At 49.5% G+C, this 16,355-nt stretch overlaps 1 protein-coding gene across 1 annotated transcript in view; it reads right to left on the bottom strand.

The window, feature by feature from the left end:
• ABL1 (ABL proto-oncogene 1, non-receptor tyrosine kinase) overlaps positions 1-16,355 on the bottom strand; it is an 86,320-nt gene that overhangs the window by 14,097 nt on the left and 55,868 nt on the right. Inside the window, exons 5-7 of the mRNA XM_015409482.1 lie at positions 11,255-11,339; positions 10,711-10,888; positions 2,336-2,520 (exon numbers count right to left, since the gene is read on the bottom strand). Coding sequence (XP_015264968.1) covers positions 2,336-2,520; positions 10,711-10,888; positions 11,255-11,339 — 448 coding nt within the window. The remainder of the gene's footprint in view (positions 1-2,335; positions 2,521-10,710; positions 10,889-11,254; positions 11,340-16,355) is intronic.

Genomic DNA, 16,355 nt, shown 5'->3' with positions numbered 1-16,355 from the left:
CAGGTGTGTGTATAGATTGGCTAGGAGTTCGGAGACCCCACCTGCAGTCAGTTGACCCCAAACTCCAGCTACTTCATTGAGTACGTGACTTGTCACATGTGGGCCAGAAAGTGTAGCCATGAGGTCTGGCTTTTGGCATGAAAGTGTGAAAGAATGTGGGTTTATGGCATGGCTATTGAAGCCAGGTGGCCTCACCATTTGGCTTGCAACAGGAAATAAGACACAGCATGTTATCATAATGTAATCACAGGAAAAGGCATGTGGATATAGAAAGCAGAAAGCAATTTTTCTATACAACACCCCATTTTGGATCCAGGCTAGACATACCTGCAGGCACAAGGATTTCCACTCCCAGAGCACAATTTTCCTGCCTCTTTCCTCCTGCGGCAGCCCCAAATGCCCCCCAATTCTGTTATGGGGAGAGGGGACCTCCAGAGTAAAGATTTGGGGCATTTGGAGCTGCTGCAGAACAAAGCAGTGGGGAAATCACGCTTTGTGGGCAGAAATCCTTGCACGCAGGGAACCACGCGTCTGCATCCAACCTTCCATTTCCATCTGTGGTTTGTTTGTTTTTTAAAAACTTGCTGTGCCAGAGCTACCACTGTGATCTCCTTGAGGTAGGTGGGTGACCAGTTATGGATTATGTCCAAGCACCTGAAACCAGCAGTCTAGGGATGCTCAGTACAGGGCACACGGCTATTGTACAGTTAATCCTTCCCACCAAGTGCCGGCACTGAACTTGTGTGTCCACAATCCTTAGACATGCGTGTGTCTCTGTGTGTGGGGGAGACAGAAGAGATACCTGCTATTCTTGACACATCCCAGTAAGAACACTCAGTCCCAGTAAGACAGGGCAAGTCCCAGAAGGCTGCCAATCTATAGTGACCTGGAACACGCCCATACTGTTGCCAAACTGGGATGTTCCTGGAGATTTGAGGGTGGTGCCTGGGGAAGGGAGGATGGGGATGGGATGTCACTCTAGGCCTTTACTCAGTGGTATGCCATGCAGTCTGCCCTCTGACGCTGTCACTCCCTCCAGGGGAAATTATCTCTGTAATCTGGAGATCAGTTGTCATTTTGGGAGAACTCCAGTCCCTGCCTTGAAGTTGGTAACCCCGTACGCCAGGGGTGGACTGGGTGCTACAGGTGTGCATGCTCGGCATGCAGGAGTCACCAGGTTCAGTCTCCCATTAAAGAAGCTCAGGTAGGGGGTGAGGCCCTGGAGAGGCACCGCCAGTCAGAGTAGACAGCACTGGCCTTGATGGACCAATGGGGAAGATTTGGTACAGGTTTGTGTGTTCAAGAGCAGCAGAAGGAGATATGAGAAACAGCGGCCACCCAAACATGGAATGGCATGGAGCAAAGGTAACTGTGGCTGTGGAGGGGGAGGTATTTGTGAATTTCCTACATTGTGCAGGGGGCTGGACTAGATGACCTTGGAGGTACCTTCAAACTCTGTGATTCTAAACAGAAAATGAAACCAATGTGAGCTCCCCAGAACAAGGACTTTTGCCCATAACTGCTTCAATCGCCATGCTCACTCTCTCAATGCAAAGAAAAGGCCACAGCCTGTCTGGCACGAACAGGGACCGTCGCATCAGATTAAACGAAATAACTGCAGGACACTTTTGGCTAGCCCTTCCCAGAAATGCCTTTGCTGGAAACGCTGTCCTTGGGACATCTGGGATGGAAGGGGACACGTGGGGCTGATGGAGAGAGGGAACCCAAGCCTGGTACCGCAGCAGGGATGCTTTCCACTTGGGAGAGGCCAGCGCTCGCAGCATCAGGATGAAACCCCCGCCACCAAGGAACAGAGGGTGAACCACACAGCAGCCCGCTGGGTTCTTAACCCCAACTGGGGCTGCAGCCTCTCCGTGGTGACTGGCTGCCTGCATCACTGATCAGAAACACAAAATATGTGGGTGGGCAGGGGGAAGGATGATTATGAAGGAAGGAGAGAGAGAGAGAGAGAGAGAGAGAGAGAGAGAGAGAGAGAGAGAGAGAGAGAGAGAGAAATCCATTATGTGGCTGGCTCCAGCAGCAGCCATTTTCTGGCTAAGCCCACCACACTGTGCCAGAATTCCAGAGCTCCCTGCAGGCTCAGTAAAGATCAGGGACCCCTGTTTTAACTGCAGGTGCTTGGGGATCAATCTGGGACCTTCTGCATGCAAAGCAAATGCTCAGCCACTAAGCTACTGATCTTCTCCAGAATGCTTTACCTGGGTTATCTTGGGAAGGACACAGTGCTGACTCTGTGCAGATGGTCAGCCCTGGCGGTAAACCACCTTCATCCAATGGCTTCAACGCATCACTTGTGCAACGGATAGACTCTTACCCCAGACATCAGATTTAATGGAGAACTTGTTGTAAGCCAGGCTTTCTGGTGCAGTCCACTTGATCGGGAACTTGGCTCCGGCGTGAGCTGTGTACGTGTCACCCGTCATCAGCCTGCTGAGGCCGAAGTCAGCCACCTTCACCAGATGGTTCTCCCCTACGAGGCAGTTCCGGGCAGCAAGATCCCTAGAACACCAGAGAAGGAACTCAGGCTGTGGAAGCGCTTCCAGACATCCATGTGGTTACTCAAAGGGAACATGCAGGCCTAATGAAGAAAGACTCCTCTAGCACAGGACCGCATACTGTGGGTTGCATGCTCTCATTCTGCTTGGGTGCCGATGGAACAAAATGGTAGCACGCAAGCCAGTGGGATGAAGGAGTCTTCTCACTTGGGGCACAGCAGACAAGTTCCCTCCTGCCCATCAAGATCGTAGGAGCAGCCCTGTCAGGTCAGACCAGGAGTCCATCTCGTCCAGCATCCCATTTCACACAGCAAAACCAGCCAGTGGCCCTTGAGGGTCAACAAACAGGCCGAGGCCTTTCTCGCTGGGAGTCAAGGTGGAGATCAGATCAGTCAACAGTGCCTCCCGGGGGATGATAAAACAAATGGGAAAGGTCTGGGGTTGTGCGGGGGAGAAAGCAACAAGGCCGGGAAAGGGTTTAGAACTTGTAACCTACAAGAAACAGCTGAAGGAAAACACTTCCACACCACGTCACGCTAAATTGGAAATTGATCCGACTGCAACTCTGCCCTCGCATCTGAGCGAGAGATATGAATCTTTCTGTCGGTGACTCTTGATCTTTGAAAAGACACTCGCCAAACTAGTAATGAACTCGTTGTTCAATACGAGAGAGAATCGCACCAAAGGGCACATTAATTTGTCACCCAGTGTTCCGGCATGTCCTGTCCTCGTCAGCAGGCGCGGTTGCAACTCAGCACGCAAAGCAAAGCCTCTCGTCGTTAGTGCCAGTCCCTCCTTCCACCCGCCCCTCCTGATTCATTCAATGAGGTCACAGCCCAGGATTTGGGTCCCTTGACAAGAACAGTGGCAGCACCCCAGAAGGGCCCAGGTGGGAGGCTGCGGGGGTGGGCAGCTCATGGGGGGGGAATAAAGCGGGAGGGAAGACAGCTGCTCTTAGAGGCTCTTGAGATCTGGGGGGCAGCAGCACAAGAAAAAAGCAAGAGAGCAACGAGACTAAGAGTAGAGAAGAAGCTAGCACTGGCGTGACACTTTAAAAAAAAAGTCAAGGTTGCCACAGAGGCAGCCGAGGCGAGATGCTCGGTGAGGAGCAAAACCAAACTAGTGGGGAGGTGGCTGCTCACTGCGCCAGAGCTGCTGCAACGAGCCATGGAAAAGCAGCAGAGGTAACGGTGGGGCCGCAGGATGCCCCGCTGGCATTTCATACATGATCGTTAGGCCTGTTGCTAAGGAGGTGGACAGGCAACATCCAGGCTCTCTTTGATCGGGCAGAAAAGGTCACTGTTATGCAATTGTATATAACACTTGGAAACACACACATATAGAGGTTGGCACACATACTCTCTCTCTCTCTCTCTCTCTCTCAAACACATGCACCCCCACAGGCAGCAAGCACAGAGGCGTGCTGCTGGCCGAGGCTTACATTCCACCACCACCCGCCAAAACACACACTCACACAGCATGAAAGGACACACGACATTCTGTCCCTGGCCCTGTGCTAGAAGCACTATGCTCTGGGATGAGATAAACATCAAGACTTGTGGTGTAAACATAAATGTCCCATCCAGTTTCCAGAATCCGTTAGTAATCAGGGCATCTTTTGACTGCATGGGCACTGACAGGGATGGATCCCATGATCTGCACATGCCAGGATGGGGGATCTGTCCCGCAATCCCCTCCCCCAACAGTTCTTTCTGACCCCAGGACTGAGAGACCCGTGTGCCTCACAGCCACGTGGATTGGGAGGCTGCCCTGGTGAGGGAAGAACTCTTTCACCCTCTTTCCTGCTCTTCCCTGCATCCTCCTGACCCATGCGGCTATTAGCACCTGAGTCCCACATCCCCGGAGGGAGACTTTTCCAGGGCTGGAAAGGACTGCTCGGGGAAGGGAAATGTAAGAAAAATCCATGACTACCACCAGTGTTTCCACTGAAAGATCACAGGATCTAACCCATAGCTTATTCAGCTGTGTGGAAGGTAGGTAATCACTCTGGAGTATATCCAAGAAGCTGCTGGGGCCGGTGCGGCGAGAACAGTCGACTCCGGGAAGCTCTCCTGTGTGCCGACCGGATCAATGGATTTCTAGAGGAGTTCAGGGGCTCCTAAAGTCCACTGAGCTCCCCAAAGAGGAGCACGGTTCAAGGGGCTTGATCAGGACTCCCTGCAAGCGGCAGCAAGTGGGTGGGAGTCCTTTGATCGCCCCGAGGCAAGAACCGATCGAGAGCGCCCATGCAAGGCATGGGCGTGAAGCTGTGACCACCCGAACGAGGGGAAGAAGCAGAAAACTTCAACTGAACTGCTTAAAAACACCAACAACGTGAGTAAATGTACAGGCAACAACATCAGCGACTCCCGTGATCAAGGTCCCTTTAAATCTATTGAAAACACAAAGGATTAGAGGGGTGAGGAATTTCTTCCCTCCCTCCCCCCTTCTTCAAGTGGTTGAGAAAAGATCTGAAAGTGTTCTTTAAAATGGCTTGGGCAAAAGAAGAGGAGGTTGTGATCTGAAAACAAAACTGTCAACTAAAAATATCGATCTTTCAATATTCTATAGTGGATTATAAAATTTTGGAAATACTCATTTTATTTGACTTTCAGGGAAGTAAGAGCTCCTCTGTTTGGAATTACAAATAAATTATCTGGAATTATATGAAATAACCCTTTAAAGGATTACAAATAATTATACCTTAATAAGCATCACAACTAAAAAGAAGAATCAATAAGAATTATTAGGAACTTAATTTGAAATTTTTTGTATGTTATGCTTTCATAACATACTTTGTCTTGGTTTGTTGAAATTATAAAAGTACATTCTGTCTTCTTTGTACTGTTAACAATTGATAAGAATACTGGCCTTGGTTGAAATTGTTTCAATCTTTAATATGACTATAATGGTTATTGTTTTGCAAATATAGAAGTGGCGTGACTGTAGGGTGTTTTACTGAAAGGCAATCTGAAAGGCAATCTAAAAGACTTTCTGGGGTTTTTCTAACTCGGGAATGCTCCTGTTTTTCTTTAACATAACCATAATAAAACCTGCTATATAAGTATAGGTAGTTGTGAGTTCGAGAGATCCCGAATGCAGATTTCCAGAGAACAGCAAGGAGAGATAAGGAGGCCTTCCTGAATGAACAGTGCAAAGTAATAGAAGAAAACAATAGAATGGGAAGGACTAGAGATCTCTTCAAGAAAATTGGAGAAATCAAGGGAGCGTTCCATGCAAAGATGGCCATGATAAAGGACAAAAACGGTAGGGACCTAACAGAAGCAGAAGAGATTAGGAAAAGATGGCAAGAATACACAGAAGAACTATACAAGAAAGACCTCGACGGCGGAAGACAGGAGGGCCTGGCGGGAGCTGGTCCATGGGGTCGCGAAGAGTCGGACTCGACTGTGCGACTGAACAACAACAACCACAACAAAACATATTGATACAGAAGATACAGATGAAGTCTATAATTCAATTGATATGATTTACAAAACATATCCAAAAAGAGACAAACTGACTGAAGAACTGAACATGAGACCCCATGAAAGAATGACAAGAGATGGAATTATTGAACCAGCAAATGAAATACCTACTCAAAGAGAGAAAAAAGAATATGCGGAACCTCAAACTACTTTAAAATTTGATTATAGATGGTTACCACCAGAAGATACTTGCCTCATCTACAAGGGGAAAAGGCACAACATTAAGACTTTAAGACTTAAGAGGAGAAATCAGAGAATGAAGAAGACGATGAAAATCTATGGAAAAGCTAAAACATTTTGTGGACAAGAGAGAATACACAAGCATCAAATTTTTGGATAAGGGAGAAAACATAGTTCCTCAAGATTTTATAAAGGTCTGAATAATATAATTATTATACAGCTGTTCAAAACTCTATAAACAAATTGAAACATTGGAAAATATATTAAAAGAGTATAAAAATTTATTTTTAAACATATGTGAATATAAGGTGAAACAGGTAATTTGATGAGGTAATGAAATCCCCTATTATTTAGATACTGATGTAAATGCTTGTGTATGTATGAAACTACATGGTTTAGATTTTAAAATGGATTGAAGAATATAATAGTTAAGTATACAGATATATAACCTTTCATAGAATACAAAAACTTATATTTAAAAATATGCAAAAGATCTTTGTAAGAACGTTAAGGTGGAACATGGAAAACAAATATGGTATGAAGTATCCAAGTATGTAAATTGATGATGTAACACAACCCCCCACATATATGTATGTGTTTTTTTTGTGTGATGTCTGTCTTTATAAAAAAAATAATAAATCTTTTATGGAGTATATCCAAGAGTTCTTCATTGTGAGGGAGAGATGTACTAATGTCCTTGATTTCAGGTGTTCCTAAGCAACTTGGTTATCTTGGGCTACAGCAAATTCAAGTTCTCCTGGGGTTTTGGTAACATCTGTGAATCACCAAGTGAGTCCTGAGCGCCCGGCCACGCGTGTGTGAGACACAGGCAATGCGGGAAAGTTGATCAAGTCTCCCGCCAAGGGCTGCTATGGCATTGCTCAGGGGCCATTTCCCCAGACAAAGAATGCAAAGCGCTAACTGTAATTGCAGCAAGCCGAAAGGTCAAACTCCTCCAGACAGCAAGACTTTGCAAAGATGCTTAATAGAGAGTCAGAGAGGCGCACAATCCAGACAATAGCGGGAAAAGAGTCACCAAAGCACACAATGACAAGGTGAGAGAGGGAAGGAACACTGAAAAGGCGGCCGGGGGGAGGGAGAGGAGGAGGCAGATTTCCCAAGAACTCCAGTACGTGTAAAGCACCAATGATGGTTTGGGGGAAAAGGTGTCATTATGGGCGATTTGTCGGCTTCTCAAGAGAGGGGGGGGGGGGGGTCTATTTCACAAAGAGCCGCATGATTAGGGAAGGAAGGCTTCATCATGAGCCTTATTGTAAAATCACAGACGAGTTAGAAACACTTGCTCACCTCGGCCATACAAAATGCAGGTGAGCGCGAGAGGTGCGGAGGCAATGCCTTCCGAGAGTACCCACGTGCAGTGGAACACGGCAGGCTACCTTATCTTCCCCTCTCCCAAGCTCCTTGGCAGAGCATTCTGCCAACAAGCACTCCAGTGGTCGTGTATATTTGCACGCAGATGCCCCCCAAAAGCAAGCCAAGGTGACTTCCCCTCCTGTTGAGTGCCAGGCGGCTTCTGCTGGGGCTGGATCAAAGAAGGGCGCTGAAGGGGATCCGGGCTGGGACCATCACATGCTGGGTCCAGAACCCTCCTGAGCCTGGGGATCAGACAGCCGATCCAGTGGCTGCTATCAAGTTCCCACCTCGTGAGAGCACAAAGAGAGCCCCCACCGGCCCAGGCTGAAGGTCTCGCTAACCCTGCATTCCGTCTCCAGAGTCAGCCATCCGGACACTTTCCACTGAATCCCACAAGCAGGGCCACAAGACCGCCTTCTCCCCTTGCTTGCCTCCAGGATCCAGTACTGGGAGGTACAGCAGTCCCAAGCCTGGAGGATCCATTTATCTACCATCAACAATGAAAAGTGCTGCCAAGTCACAGCTTACTTATGGCAACTGTTTCGGGTTTTCAAGGCGAGAGGCAAGAGGTTTGCCATTGCCTGACTCTGACTTCCTTGGCGGTCTCCCATCCAAGGACTAACCAGGGCCGACTCTCCTTAGCTTCCGAGATCTGACAAGGTCGGGCCATCCATGGCTAACAGTCATTAAAACTCATCAGCGATGAGGGATCCGTTGGGCAATGGGAAATTATATTGCTTACCCTCTCTAGGATCTACGGCATCCATTCTGAAAGCATCCCTGCTGAGTCGTCCTTCCCCCAACAGCCAACCAGATGCCCCCAGAAGGCCTACAAATAAAGCAAGGATGCCAAAGCCACACTGCCACTGAACGTGGAGGTTTCACTGAGCTAATCTTGCTAGCTAGCAGCCACTGACAGACCTCTCTTCCTCCATAAATGTATCCCACTTCCACACCAACTAGCTAAGTCAGCAGCCATTGAAAATGTTTTCATAAGATCACTGTGAAGAAGTACCCTTTTCCTCTGTCCGGGATCTGCCTCCGCTGCCCCGGAAAACATAAGCACTGGCTACTCTCCCTCAGTCCCTGGGTTACTCTCTTGCTGGCAGAGGCCACCCAGATATCCCCCGCCACCACCGGACCTGTGGCCTGCCACCTTCTTGACCGCTCGGATGCAAGGGCTGGTTTCCAACACAGCTGGCTGAGGGGTCACTTGCCACTGTGCCCAGTTTCTGGGTGAGTAGGGTAGTGGAGGTGGTTAAAGTTACAGGGAAGGTGAGGAACTGACTGCAGAAGGGACAGGGCCATTCCAAGGACGGTCAGAACAGTCCTCTCTGCCCTTCCCCTGACCATCCAACACAGATACTTCAATGGCTAGCCAGGACAGAGCACTGCTAGGAGGAGGAGGAGACTGGATTTATACCCCATGGCCCTTCACTCGGAGTCTCAGAGAGACTTCCAATCTCCTTTCCCTTCCCCTCCCCACAATAGACACCCTGTGAGGTAGGTGGGGCTGAGAGAGCTCAGAGAAAACTGTCCTTGAGAGAACATCCGGCAGCTGCAGGTGGAGGAGTGTGGAATCAAACCCGGTTCTCCCAGATTAGAGTCCACTGCCCTTAACCACTACACCAAACTGGCTCTCAAACTGAAGGCCTAGGAGAGCTGGTTTCTCAGCCTTGCCAGGACTCACCTCTGTCGATCTTGGGCAAAGGACTGGTTTGGTGGCACGGCACCCTAGGCCGGGCACAGATGGAATGCCCCCATCAGCTGGGTCCTCCCCCCACCGCTGCTGCCTGCTGGTGCACTGAGCGTGTCCCAACGTGAGCATGTCCCGAGCCACTGCGACCAGGATAGGTCTCAGGCACCTTCAGACCTGCGTGCCACCTGAGCAGGTAAAGAGGAGCCATGGCTGCCTAATGGAGCTGGGTAGGTGGCCGGACAGAGCAGCATGGCGGCAGAGCTCGTAGCTGCTGCCTCTTTCGCCTTCGTGCCGGGGGGGGGGGGACAGGGCTGGCGGTGAGGTATGCCATGAATCTGGGCTGCAGCTACCTGGTGGAGGAGGCAAAATTTGACCCAAGATTTGCAGCTCAGTTTCGAAGAGTACACTAAACTAGGCCAGTTCATACACCTACGTAGCCACGCACTGTCTTGCAAATGGACCCTAAGCCTCACATTTCATTCAATACCCACTACTGCCTTGTTCTCACTGCTCCCCGCACTTTGGCATAATGGTTAAGAGCGGTGGACTCTAATGTAGGAGAACCGGGTTTGATTCCCCACTTCTCCACCTGCAGTGGCCAGATTTTCTCTCAAGGGCAGTTCTGCAAAGAGCTCTCTCAGCCCCACCTACCTCAGAGGGTGTCTGTTGTGGGGAGAGGAAGGGAAGGAGATTGTAAGCCGCTCTGAGACTCCGAGTGAAGGGCCGTGGGGTATAAACCCAATCTCGTCGTCTTCTTCTTTGGGAGGAATGCAAACCAGGCAAGCTGTGTGAGCATGGGAGTGCCTGCACACGTGTGTGGGTCTGCTCAGAGGTCTCAGCAATCACTGGGGATTGGTAAATGAATCACAAGGTATGGACACAAGGCATCATACTAAGGGCCAAGCCACATGTCACACCGCAGTCATGTGCAACGGTAAAGCCTTGGGAGAGGGAGTGCAGGATCCCCGCCAGCTGCTTCCCTCTGAAACGTCCTATTCTCCATCTGTTATTTTCCTCCTGGGATTCTAAGCCTGTGTCTGTAACATTACAATAGGCCCTCAGTATCAGATGGGGGGGGGGGGGGCTGGGGAACCCGCTGATGGCAGAACTTCAGCGAAAGGAAGGATTTGAGCACCTCCTCCTCACTGTCCCTGCAAGGGCTGAGGGGAATAGCAGTGTGCATGGCTGCACTCTGCAGTGCAACCTCTAGTCTGGCCCAGAGTAGTGTCTGAAGAATGAGAACTTGCTGAATGCCAGCCCTGCCCGTGAGCAAAGCAGTCTCAGCAGGATTTTAGCAGGAAAAGAAGCAGTCTTCTAAACAGGAAGATTTTGCCTGCACATTCTGTGATGCAGCACATGCTAACGTAAAGCGGCAATGCTCCACCTGCTGAAACATTATGGGGGCCCCCGGGCCCGGGGGGGGGGGGGCGGTGCTCCACTGCCTCCCCCTCACCTGTGGATGAAATTCTTCTTCTCCAGGTACTCCATGGCGGAGGAGATCTGGGTCGCCATGTACAGGAGCACCACAGCATTGACCTCCTGCCTGTTGCAGTCACGCAGGTAATCCAGCAGGTTCCCACAGGTCATGAACTCGGTGATGATGTAAAATGGAGGCTCCCGGGTGCAGACCCCTGCGGACAGGGACAGAAGCAGGAGAATTCCTTACTCAAATGTGCTTCCAAGAGCCTTTTGACCGTCAGCATTTACATCTGCATTGCAAAGAGCAGGCTGAGGGAGGAGAAGGAAACAGCCCCCCCCCCCCAAACTAGGGAAATAAGATGGCTAAGCTTTAGGCCTCAGAAATATTAAACACAACTTTAAAGGGGGTTCATTAAAAGCCCTGCTCTACTTTTTGTAAATTGCTGGCTCCTGCCAGAGGACTGGGACGCCTCTGTGTGATGCCTCGGTATGGTAAGCAGCTTATCTGCTTCTTAACGTCCCTATCGCTGCGCGGGGCTTCAGTTCAAGTCAGCCTGCTTGGTATTTCTGTCACTTACCCAGTAATTGCACCAAGTTCGGATGCTTGATCTCTTTCATTACTGCTGCCTCTTTCAAGAATTCTTCCACCTCCATGGTGTCCTCCTGCAAGAAGGGGAGCGAGGGAAATGGAAAAGAGTCAGCGAGGACAATGGCCGGGAGGGGGTTGTTTTTGGCCTATGGACCAGAAAAAGGAACCGCCGGAAATTAAAGCTATCCAATGCTTGTTTGCTCCCACCCCAAAGCCACCATGCTGTGCAGGTCAAATTAAAGGGGAGAGGTCAGTAGCTTTGAAAAGACAGTCAGCACAGTATGGCGGTCAGAGTGTCAGTCTAGGACCTGGGAAACCCGGGTTAGAATCTCCACTCTGAATGAAAGTTCGCTGGGTGGCCTTGGGCCAACCACACATACACCCCTCAAAGGGTTGTTGTGAGAACAGAAAAGAGAAGGGAGCAATATTGTAAGCCACTTTGGGTCCCCCGTGGGGAAAAAAGCAGGGTAAAAATTAAGTGAATTAATTAATTTTTTACAGAAAAAATCTCTAGGCTTCAAATGCCTTTGCAAGAAAGCCTGTCTCAGCCTGAAAGGAAAACACAGAAGAGGCCTGCGGGACCTCTGGCGGGAGAACAGGGCCTCTGCTGGGACAGTCGTGGTCTTTATGTCTACCCGTTTAGCTTCTGATGCCACTGGCACCATGGAGCGGGGTCTCAATAGGCACACGACACATTTGTGTGTGTGTTTCCATGTGGACGGAGGTGCCCCCAAAGCTATCCTGCTCTCATTCACACGGGTTCCTACCTGGGGTTGGATCAAACAAGACATCTCACATTAGACTCCAGCTGGCCTGATCTGCAAGGCTTCTCTACATGAAGGAAGAGGGGGTTTACTAACAGCCGCTAACCATGACCCTCCGTGAACCTCTCTGATTATGAGTCTCCGAGCAAAAACTGGAGAGGAAGGGCACTGCCGGCATGCCTTGCTTGTGAGGTTCCCCAGAGGCATCTTGCTGAACTAGATGGACTTTCATTTGTTCCTTACATTCTTCAGAGGCAGTTCCTATCCTGAAACAGGTCCTGCCTCTTGTATACCAACAAGGAACACATGATATGCTGAGCCAAATCCTTGATTAATCAAGGTCAGTCACTGTCTCTTCTGAGCATCAGTGGCTCTCCTGGGTCTCGAGGTCTTTGGTATCATCTACTCCCTTGTCCTTTTTTCAGTGCTTAGTAAAGGCAAGATCTCCTGCATGGAGAGCATGCGGAATTTGGGGGCCAACAGAAATTTATTAAGGTCACGCAAATCCAAGATTGGTCTCTTACCTCCCCCTTTCTTATTGATAGCGAAATACCTGGAGTAAAACCCCCAAGGTGAACTACTTTCAGTAATGTCTGATACTGCTCCCTTTTCGATCAGGGAAGACAGTTCTTTCAATAGAAACTGGGAACCAGCAACTTCTGTAGATTGCGTTAAGTGACAGGGCGGTAAGGAGTGAAATTCCAAACAATAACCATTTTTATTAACGATAACACCCATGAACTTTGTGTAATGGCACACCAGAAACCATAAAAATAGGACAACCAGTCAAAACAAAAGTGTGTGCTAGTCAGGGAGCAAATGAACCCTTCGTAGACTGATCCCCAGGATAGGCACTAAAGGTCTTCTGTCTAGCCCTATTCCGCCTGCATGGTTGGGGCTGCTGATGGTAGGGCTGTCGTGTCACAGCGGGAATCTGAGGATACTGCTGATAAGGGGGCCTATAACTGGGTGAGAATAAATTCACAGTGGTTGCACCTAAGTTCTGGACTCCAGTCTTCTGTGGGTACTCTATCTCCCTTTGGGCACTAACGTGCCAGCCAGCATTCTGCGCACCGCGACAGAAGCTACCCAGGAAGGGTGTCTCAGCCTTCACCCTTCGAGGGCACACTGGTGGTTCAAACGGCTGGATTTGACCTCTGCTGAAGAAATGGAAGAAGCATCTAGCTAGATTACATGATGGGTGTGGAAGATTCGCATGACTTGCTCTCTGTATGCAGGTCACGGAAGTAACTCCCTCAAAAGGAAGAATGTTTTGGAGACAATCCAGCCCACCTAGTGATAGTGGAGGTTTGTTTACATCAGCAACAGAGAAAAGTCCCCTTCCCAGTTCGTGTAACAGCAAACACTGACATTGTAATGCACTAAAGTATGCTGTGGCGGTGGGCAATGCTCCCTCTAAGCTGTGGAGTCTTGTGAGTAAAAATTCTACTCTGTGAGCTACAGGCATTAAAATTGTGATGAGCAATTTGGCTACTGCATAAATTAGTTTGCTCTGGAGCCCTCCCTTCCTGAGCTGAGACAAAAATCTGTGAGCCGGAGGCTAAAAAACTATGAGCTAGCTCCCACTAACTCACCTTAGAGGGAACACTGGTGGTGGGGATTATGATACTGAAGCCTCTCACTCTGATTGGCTGAGCTTCCTTGATGTCACAGAGCAAAGCCTAAAGTGAGACCAACTGTACCTGGATATTTAGTACCCAGCAGGGAATTCCAGGAAGACAGATGACCAAAAGGTGTGTTTAATGGCCAAAGGACTTTACAGTGGGTGCATCACCCCTGGCAGAAGAACAACGAATTCTCGGATGTCCGGCCATCCCTGCCTAAGTTCCTTTGATTCTGGATGGGAGCTAAGGCGGATAAGGAGGTGAACTAGAAGCAGTGGGGTGGCAGAGGCCAGGAGAGGTAGCAAGTCAAGGGGAATAAGGGGACATCTCTGGCAGGAGGATGGAAAGAGAAGGCGGCTCAAAGGAATCAAGTGAAGGAAAGGGGGAAGAAAACAGAGACAGAATAGACAGAGCAGAGATGTGCCAGTAGCCAGGTGGTTGCGTTGGTAAAGAGAAGCACTGGTGGTGATGAAACTGCCATCAGAGTCACATCGGAGTTACGGCAACCTCCCCCCCCCCCCCCCGGGTTTTCAAAGCAAGAGATGGACAGAGGTGCCATGGTGGTCTCCCATCCAAGTTCTAACCAAGGCTGACCTGGCTTAGCTTTTGAGATATGCTGAGACTGGACTAGCCAGAGCCATCCAGCTCAGTGCGAATGGCTGGTACTGAATGAAACTGCCAACTAAATATCAATGCACCCATCGGTGGTTTAAACCAGTTTCGGGCATATCCAAAAACGAGCTGAGAGTGGGGATTTTGCAAGCTCAGAGAAGGGCAGCTTGTAAAGTCTGGGATTAATTGCAGACCGTCCCCAGTAATACCCAGCGAGATTTACAGAAGGCTCCCTCGACTTCTGTCTTCAGATATTCAAATAGCTTCCTTCGTTCATTCTTTCAGCAAACGCAAGGCGCCAACAGAAGTCTTGCTTAATGGCACGGTGGAGCTGAGTGCTGGAGACACACAGGATGGGGGCATTCTGGCCTTCATTTTCCTCTCTGCAGAAACTACTTTGTCCAGCCAGTTCTGAAATTGCTTCCAGCTACTTTGAAACGGGATAATAAATAGACAGCAGTAAAAATAGTTCCTCAAGAGCCAAGTCCTTAAGAACTTACAGAGGAGGCTTTCTTCCCATTATTATTTTAATGTGTTGATTTTTTTATTTTTATTTATTTAATTTTTTTGGCCAGGGAGGGTCAGAGGCAAGGGACATCCAAAGTGCCTTGCAAATGCTTTTCGGGGCAGCAAATTATAGTTCTCCGGAGCTCCTTTGAAGAGACGACTGAGAGCTTGTCTCCCCCTGCTGGCGTCTAAATATAGATTTGAGGGTATTTAAAGGGGAGTAAAAATAAAGGGGGGGGGGAGAGCAAAACTCCATTCCCCACACCTTTGAAGAGAGTCATAATCCTGCCCGTCAAAGACTAGATTGACGGATTTAAGGGAGGTGGATTAGGCGGCTGCTTTCAAGTGCGCTTTTAGCATTCAGAACCTCAGACTGGTTCCTTTCTCAGCATTGCGCGGAGCCCTTCCCCCCACGGAGAGCCCTGCTTGGCATTATTTTCACCCTCACTCCTAGTCATCCTTCATTAAGTATTTATCTGGCGTTTTTGGAATTGGCGGCGGAGCGTGTCAAAATACCTGCTTCTGACACACAAAAGGCATGGTGATTTTACGAGAGGATGCATCAAAAAGGACCCAGCGTCTGGACCCAGCGGGTTGCTTGCTGCAGCTGAGAGGCGCTGGCTTGATCGGGCCCTTCCTCTGCCTCGGCTGAGGCAAAAGCCTAGCGGTGCCCTGCCAGAGAGCAAGGCCTTCAGAGGGGCTGTGCCATGAGCACCATAAAGGGCTTTGACAGAGAGGCAGAAGAGAGGGAAAGTAGACCCAAGCAGAGGGGGAAAAGGTCAGCTGTGCACTGCCACAAGTCTCCAGAGGGGCAGCGGAGTTAGTCCTCTGCAGCCTTGACACCCCAAGGGTCTTGTGGCTTCTTCTGTGCCACAGAACATGGCCATGCTAGAATACATTTGTTGGTCTTTCAGGTGTATCATCGTTTACCACAACAGCACCTTACTCTTCTCTCAAGGTGCTCGGGCTGACCACCTTTGGGATTAACGCCCAGTGAAGACCTGCCTGTCAAGCCGTCCTCTTTGTGCCCCTGGCCTTCGGAGGAGGGGCAAGTGGCCACAAGGGAAGTGGTATTTTCTGCAATCTTTCACCTTTGGAACTCCCTTCCACTTGAAGCTCACCTGGTGCCTGCTTTACTTTCTTTTAGGAGCCAGGCTTTTAATTAGGGGTTTTAGCTTGTAGTTGTTGTTGCCAGCAAGTCACAGCTGATTTATGGAGACCTCCTCTTATGGGGTTTTCAAGGCAAGAGACATTTCAGAGCCACTGCCTGCCACTGCATCACAATCAATGCTCCCTCTAAGCTGCGGAGTCCAGTGAGCAAAAAATTGACTTGGTGAGCTACTGTGAGTGAATGATTTGGCTACTGCATGAATTAGTTTGCTCTGGAGTCATCCTTCCTGAGCTAAGACAAAAAGGTGTGAGCCGGAGGCTAAAAAACTGAGCTGACTCACGCTAACAGGGAACACCGGTCACGGCCCAGGGATTCCTTGGAGGTCTGCCATCCCAGTCCTAGCCAGGGCTGATGCTGCCTCACTTCTGAGATCTGACGAGACTGGCAGATCCAGGTCAAGGCAGTTTTACC

This window comes from Gekko japonicus, unplaced genomic scaffold (assembly GCF_001447785.1).
Source record: "Gekko japonicus isolate JY-2015 unplaced genomic scaffold, Gekko_japonicus_V1.1 scaffold920, whole genome shotgun sequence".
Taxonomy (NCBI): Eukaryota; Metazoa; Chordata; class Lepidosauria; order Squamata; family Gekkonidae; genus Gekko; species Gekko japonicus.
The sequence above is the reverse complement of the archived record's forward strand: the minus strand, read 5'-3'. Positions and strand labels throughout refer to the sequence as shown.